This window comes from Piliocolobus tephrosceles, unplaced genomic scaffold, assembly GCF_002776525.5.
Source record: "Piliocolobus tephrosceles isolate RC106 unplaced genomic scaffold, ASM277652v3 unscaffolded_23680, whole genome shotgun sequence".
Classification (NCBI taxonomy): domain Eukaryota; kingdom Metazoa; phylum Chordata; class Mammalia; order Primates; family Cercopithecidae; genus Piliocolobus; species Piliocolobus tephrosceles.
This window is the reverse complement of record NW_022306177.1, coordinates 767-7297: the sequence shown is the minus strand read 5'-3', so window position 1 is coordinate 7297 and position 6531 is coordinate 767. Positions and strand designations below refer to the sequence as shown.

Here is a 6531-nt window from a genome sequence, read left to right as displayed (position 1 = left end):
GGGCGTGGTGGCTCACACCTGTAATCCCAGCACTTTGGGATGCTGAGGTGGGTGGAACACTTGAAGTCAGGAGTTCGAGACCAGCCTGGCCAACATGGTGAAACCCTGTCTCTACTAAAAACACAAAAATTAGCCAGGCATGGTGGAACGTGCCTGCAATCACAGCTACTTGGGAGGCTGAGGCAGGAGAATCACTTGAATCCTGGAGGCGGAGGTTGCAGTGAGCCAAGATGGCACCACTGCCTGCTAGCCTAGGCAACAGAGCAAGACTCCTTCTCAAAAGATAAATAAATAAATAAACGATTCCCACAGCAATGTCAAGAAGTTACCCTATATGGTCTAAAAAAGGGAGGTATGAATCATCCACCCCTTGTTTTAGCATATCATCAAGAAATCACCATAAACATGCGCAACCAGCAGACGTCGGGGCTGCTCTGTCCATGGAGTAGCCATTCTTTTATTCATCTACGTTCTAAATAAACTTGCTTTTGCTTTGCACTGTGGACTCGCCCTGAATTCTTTCTTGCACGAAATCCAAGAACCCTCTCTTGGGTCTGGATCCGGACCCCTTTCGTGGAACAATCTGACATAGAGGAAAGGTCCATGAAAGGTGGGGAGGAGGCTGGGGAAGGAATGGGATGGGAAGTCCTCTTTAAAGGGAAAGCACAGGTAGGCAATGCAGGGACAGTTGGGAGACTCTGCGTATGTTTAGGAAGTGGGTTTGGAGCCTGATCTTTAAGTCAATGTCTGTGACTCAAGAGGCGTCCAGGGTCCTCTTCAGTCATCCTATATGTGGCCCCAACCCCATGTGAGAGCTGCGGGCACAGGAACGATGTGTGGATTCCCAGAGCCCAGAATACAAGGCAGGTGCATAACACATATTTGCCGAATAAAAGAATGAAGAACAAGGGCTGTCGCGACGCGCAGCCAGGTCACGTTACAAAATTTTAACCAGCCGCTGCCCGCTTCTAGGGGGCGCAGCGCACTCTACAAAACTCTCCCATTCCGTATGGCTCCCGGAACCCTTATTTCGCGCTACTCAGGTTGCAACTCCGGAGGGAAGACGCCGGGACTTCCAGCTTGATAGACGGGGATTGGAACCAATGAAAGAAGTCGGTTATGTATGCTGCAGCCAATAACAGAGGATGAAGGAAGTGACGTTTACGGAAGTGAGGCTTCCGTAGGAAAAGCTCGGTATTTACCCAGGCTTACCATTTCTCAAGTGCTTGCGAGGTGATTAGGAGGCAAAGATGTCGGAGCGAAAAGTATTAAACGTAAGTGTTGGGCGACTGGGGCTTTCCAATCGGAGCGGGACATCCCGGAACTCCGGGAGAGGGAGGAGCTTCCTGGGATCTCCTCTTTGGAACCCTTCTTTCCCAACGGCCTTCCACGGGATGGGGCTTCCCAGACTCTTCCCCAGACTCCTCCCCATCGCCTTCCGTGGGGGGTGGGCCTTCGCTAAGTCTTCCCTTCCGGGCTACACACCTGTGGGGCGAGGCTTGGGCTATTACCCAATCACTTCACCAGATAGAGTTTTTCCCGGAGGGAATGATCCAATCACGTTATCTGGGGGCGGGGCTTCCTTAAAATACTGGCGGCCTTCTGCCCTTCTCTTGAGGGGCGTGGCTCTAAGAAGCCGTGCCCCTCTTGGGGCCTGTAGCCAATCGTGTTCTTTGGAGAGGTGTGCGTGTGTGTGTGTGTGTGTGTGTGTGTGTGTGTGTGTGTGTTTGTTTTTATTGGGGTCTGGTCTTGCAGATACCCTCTGCCTGACAGGGGTCAAGTTTCCAGACTCCCAGAAGAAAAGCAGAGGTTCAGTGTAAACCATACTGTTCGCACAGTTGTTTTTTTGTTTTTTTGAGACTGAGTTTTGCTCTTGCTGCCCGGGCTGGAGGGCAGTGGCAAGTTCTTGGCTCATTGCAGCTTCTGCCTCCTGGGTTCAAGCGATTCTCCTGCTTCAGCCTCCTGAGTAGCTGGGATTACAGGTGCCCGCCACCACACCCGGCTAATTTTTTTTTTTTTGTATTTTAGTAGAGATGAAGTTTCACCATGTTGCCCAGGGTGGTTTCGAACTCCTGAGTTCAGGCAATCCGCCCACCTCAGCCTCCCAAAGTGCTGGGATTACAGGCCTGAGCCACCGTGCCCGGCCGCACGCAGGTCTTTCTAGGAGAGCGGTCCCAGGCTTGCTGTAGGAACTCCTGGGAAACAGGAGCCCTGGGATACAAAGGGAGCGTGAGTATGGATTACGACAGATAACTCCACTGCACCACTGGAAAATAAAGCACTTTGTGTTTGAAGCACCTACTGGGTACCAGACACTGCAAAGAGCAGCTTTATCCCCCTTGCCTCAAGGAACACGTGTAAAGACATTTGGAGACAGAAGACAATGTGCCCATTTCACAGAGGAGTAAACTGAGCCCCGCAGGTTTCAGCTACTCAGGATTCAGATCCAGGGACATGACTGTGTAGGAAACAATGTAGTATAGTAATTGGGAGGCTGAGCTAACAGTGTCCTGGTTTACCCTCTACAGAGTTGCTGGGGAGTTGGGACACCTTGGGGAACTCAGTCTCCTGCTGGAAAAACAGAAGCGCTAAGCAAAGCTTAACCTCTACAAAGGGCAGGGTATGGGGCCTCACGCATGTAATACCAGCACTTTAGGAGGCCAAGGCGGGTGGATCACCTGAGGTCAGGAGTTCAAGACCAGCCTGGCCAATGTGATGAAACCCCGTCTCTACTAAAAATACAAAAATTAGCTGGGTGTGGTGGTGGGTGGCTATAATCCCAGCTACTGGGGAGGCTGAGGCTGAGGCAGGAGAATCGCTTAAACCTGGGAAGCGGAGTTTTGCAGTGAGCTGAGATCACGCCATTGCACTCCAGCCTGGGCAACAAGAGCAAAACTCCATCTCAAAACAAAAACAAACAAACAAACAAAAAACTGGCTTTTTAGAGCTTCCCATGTAGATAACATTTCACGTGTATTGTCATGACTGGTATTTAGGAGAATCAAATGCATCCTGTATGTCTTCACTGAGAGAGAGTCAGGAAGCTTGTGCCTGGCCTCCCTCCGACTGTACTGAGTCCTGCCAGTCCTCCCTGCCTATCGCAGAACCTAGGGTGGGCTTGGGGACCCCCGACACAGCTCCCCAGAGCCCCTTCCCTCTGCCATGTCCTGCCCCTGCTTCTGAAAATAAAATAATTCCCCCAATGTTTCCTTCCTCCCCTGCAGAAATACTACCCGCCGGACTTTGACCCATCAAAGATCCCCAAACTCAAGCTCCCCAAAGACCGGCAGTACGTGGTGCGGCTGATGGCCCCCTTCAACATGAGGTGAGCACCCTCCGTGAGACCCCACACACCAGCCATGACTGAAGGACGCAGTGCCTGGCATCCACAGAGGTGACTCGTCCTGTCTTCAGGCCAGATCACTGGTCCTGGCTCAGACATTGACCACTCCAGGCCTCCTTAGCCTCACCATTTGGGATTAAGCTCTGGACTTTTTAGAACTCCCCTCCGCCAGTGCCTGCCTTGAGATCTTGGTGGTTAGTAAACGTGTGAGCAGAGAGGACAGGACCCCACAGAATTGCAGATATATTTCAGCTCCTCCAACAGCCAAGCTCATCCTATCCCAGGGTCTTTGCACACACTGCTGCCCCTGCTTGGAACAATCTCCCTCTACTTTCTTTCTTTTGTTGTTGTTGAGACAGAGTCTTGCTGTGTTGCCCAGGCTGGAGTACAGTGGCATGATCTGGGCTCACTGCAACCTCCACCTCCCAGCTTCAAGCGATTCTCCTGCCTCAGCCTCCTGAGTAACGGGGATTACAGGTGTGCGCCACCACGCTCGGCTAATTTTTGTATTTTCAGTAGAGTTGGGGTTTCACCACGTTGGCCAGGCTAGTCTCAAACTCCTGACCTCAGGTGATCCGCCCTCCTCAGCCTCCCAAAGTGCTGTGATTACAGGCGTGAGCTACCACACCTGGCCTTCTCCTTCTACCTACACAAGGCAGGCTCCTCTTGTCTGCCATAGGTCATGGTTCCAATCTCAGCCCCTCTGGGAGGCCTCCATTGTCCCCACTCACGGTACCCAGATCTTACCCTTTGTAGCACTTTAGAATTATTGTGTTTCACCAACTCTAAACCCCACACCTTTCCACGCTGTAGCATATCTGAAATCACACACCTGACGAGGAAAGAGGCATCTGGGTCAGTGAAATTTGGTTCATGCCCATGTGTTGATGGCCTGTCTGCTCCTCCCCCTCCTTCATTCATTTATTCATTCAGCACTCATTTATTGGGCACCTGCTGTGTGCCAGGGTCTGTGCTGGGCCCCAGAAACAAAGTCCCTGGCCTCATGGAGCACACAGTCTACTGGGAAGTGGAGATCATTGGTAGTCAGGCAGGTGCACGGGCCCCGGAAGTCAGGCAGGAGAGAGAGCCCCTGGGGCAGTGGCGGAGGAAGGAGGGCTGTAGGTAGCTGGGGTGGTCAGGGCGACATCAGGCAAATTGCTGGTGGCACTGAGGTCTGAGGATGAAGGGTGTCATCAGCCATGGGACCGTAGGAGCAAAGGCCTTGAGCTGGGACTGAGCTGGGGGTGTTTGCAGGCTCAGACAGGAGGCGGGCGTGCTGGGCTGGGGAGCAGAGCCCGGAGTAGGAGGGGAAGAGGGAGGTGGGGCAGCATTTTTCTGTGCGGCGTCTTTCCTCCTGGAGGGTGGGATGCCCCGTAAGCACCAAGATTGCTTCTGGGAGTGCATGACAGGCAGGCCTCACTTACTCACGGGGCTTCCCAAGCAGGTGACCCTTGGACCGAGCCCCAGAAAGATATGAATGAGAACACGAAGTTCTCAGGTAGAGGAAATTTGGAAACGGTGGGGGCAGCCTGCCTCGTGAAGGAGGAAGCTCCCCATCGCTGGAGGCAAGCAAGCAGTGATCTTGCAGGATGCCGCAGGGACAGCCTACCAGTGGGAGCCAGAGTCCCAAGACAGCTCGCTCCCCTACCTCCCGCCCCACAGGTGTAAGACGTGCGGAGAATACATCTACAAGGGGAAGAAATTCAACGCTCGGAAGGAGACGGTGCAGAACGAGGTCTACCTGGGCCTGCCCATCTTCCGCTTCTACATCAAGTGCACGCGCTGCCTGGCAGAGATCACCTTCAAGGTAGACGAGACGGCCAGCCAGGCCGGTCCCTCTCCCCCAGCCCACCTCAAATCAGGGCGGGCCCTGGGGTTCCTTACTCCGATCCTCTCCATGCAGGGAATCTCCTTTCAGTTTATCCCCGATTAACAGACCACAGTTTGGGGGAGATGTTCATGCAGCATTCTATATAAAGGCAAAAAGACAGAAGCAGCCTATATAGATAAGATAAGGGATGAGAAGAACAAATTAGCTGGCAGGCTGGGTGCGGCTCACACCTGTAATCCCAGCACTTTGGGAGGCCAAGGCGGGCGGATTGCCTGAGGTCAGAAGTTCAAGACCACCCTAGTCAACATGGCGAAATGCCGTCTCTACTAAAAATACAAAAATTACTGCACGTGGTGGCAGACTATAATCCCAGTTACTCGAGAGGCTGAGGCAGGAGAATCGCTTGAACCTGGGAGGCAGAGGTTGCAGTGAGCGAAGACTGCACCGTTGCACTCCAGCCTGGGTGTCAGAGTGAGACTCCATCTAAAAAACAAAGCCGGGCACAGTGGCTCATGCCTGTAATCCCAGCAGGTTGGGAGGCCAAAGCAGGAAAGAGAGCCTCTGAGGTCAGGAGTTGGAGCCCAGTCTGGCCAACATTGTGAAACCCCATTTCTACTAAAAATACAAAAATGAGCCGGGCGTGGTGGCTCTTGCCTGTAATCTCAGGTACTTGGGAGACCAAAGCAGGGGAATTGCTTGAACCCAGGAGGCGAGCTTGCAGTGAGCTGAGATTGTGCCATTGCATTCCAGCCAGGGTAACAAAGTGAAACTCCGTGTCAAAAAAAAAAAAAAAGTTAGCATGCAATGGAATATTACGCAGCCAATAAAAATCACAATTTGACTTTTAATTGTTACCCTGAGGATTTGAGGAAAGGCTGAAGAGAACTTAAAATTTTCTCTTCCTATGCTTAAGTACTCTTTGAGTACTTTTTTGCCATAAACTTTCTTTCTTTGATTAAAAAAAACATTTTGGGCTGGGCGCAGTGGCTCACAGCTATAACCGCAGCACTTTGGGAGGCCAAGGCAAGTGGATCAGTTGAGGTCAGGAGTTCGAGACCAGCCTGGCCAACATGGTGAAAACCCAACTCTACTAAAAAAAAAATACAAAAATTAATAATAGTAATAATAATAATATTTTGGCTGGGTGCAGTGGCTCACGCCTGTAATCCCAACACTTTGGGAGGTCAAGGGAGGAGGATTGCTTAAATCCAGTAATTCAAGACCAGCTTGGGCAACATAGTGAGACCCCACCTCTACAAAAAAATACAAAAATTAGCTGGGCATGATGGCGTGCACCTGTAGTCCTAGCTACTTAGGAGGCTGAGGCAGGAGAATCAATTGAATCTGGGAGGCCAAG

General features: G+C 51.9%; 1 protein-coding gene across 1 annotated transcript; it reads left to right on the top strand.

Annotated features, from left to right (window-relative positions):
- The first annotated feature begins 1167 nt into the window (after nucleotides 1-1167).
- On the top strand, nucleotides 1168-5479 carry YJU2 (YJU2 splicing factor homolog). The gene is made up of 3 exons (XM_026450688.1): nucleotides 1168-1274; nucleotides 3225-3325; nucleotides 5006-5479. Exons 1-3 carry the CDS (start codon nucleotides 1251-1253, stop codon nucleotides 5274-5276), a joined length of 396 nt encoding a protein of 131 aa, XP_026306473.1. The 5' UTR covers nucleotides 1168-1250; the 3' UTR covers nucleotides 5277-5479.
- The last annotated feature ends 1052 nt before the right edge of the window (nucleotides 5480-6531 follow it).

What these genes read in the sequence shown, in the direction of transcription:
- YJU2 (XM_026450688.1), top strand. Translation starts at nt 1,251, where the DNA reads ATGTCGGAGCGAAAAGTATTAAAC. An exon ending in CGGAGCGAAAAGTATTAAAC is followed by an intron (nt 1,275 to 3,224) that starts GTAAGTGTTGGG and finishes CCTCCCCTGCAG; the next exon opens with AAATACTACCCGCCGGACTT. An exon ending in ATGGCCCCCTTCAACATGAG is followed by an intron (nt 3,326 to 5,005) that starts GTGAGCACCCTC and finishes CCCGCCCCACAG; the next exon opens with GTGTAAGACGTGCGGAGAAT.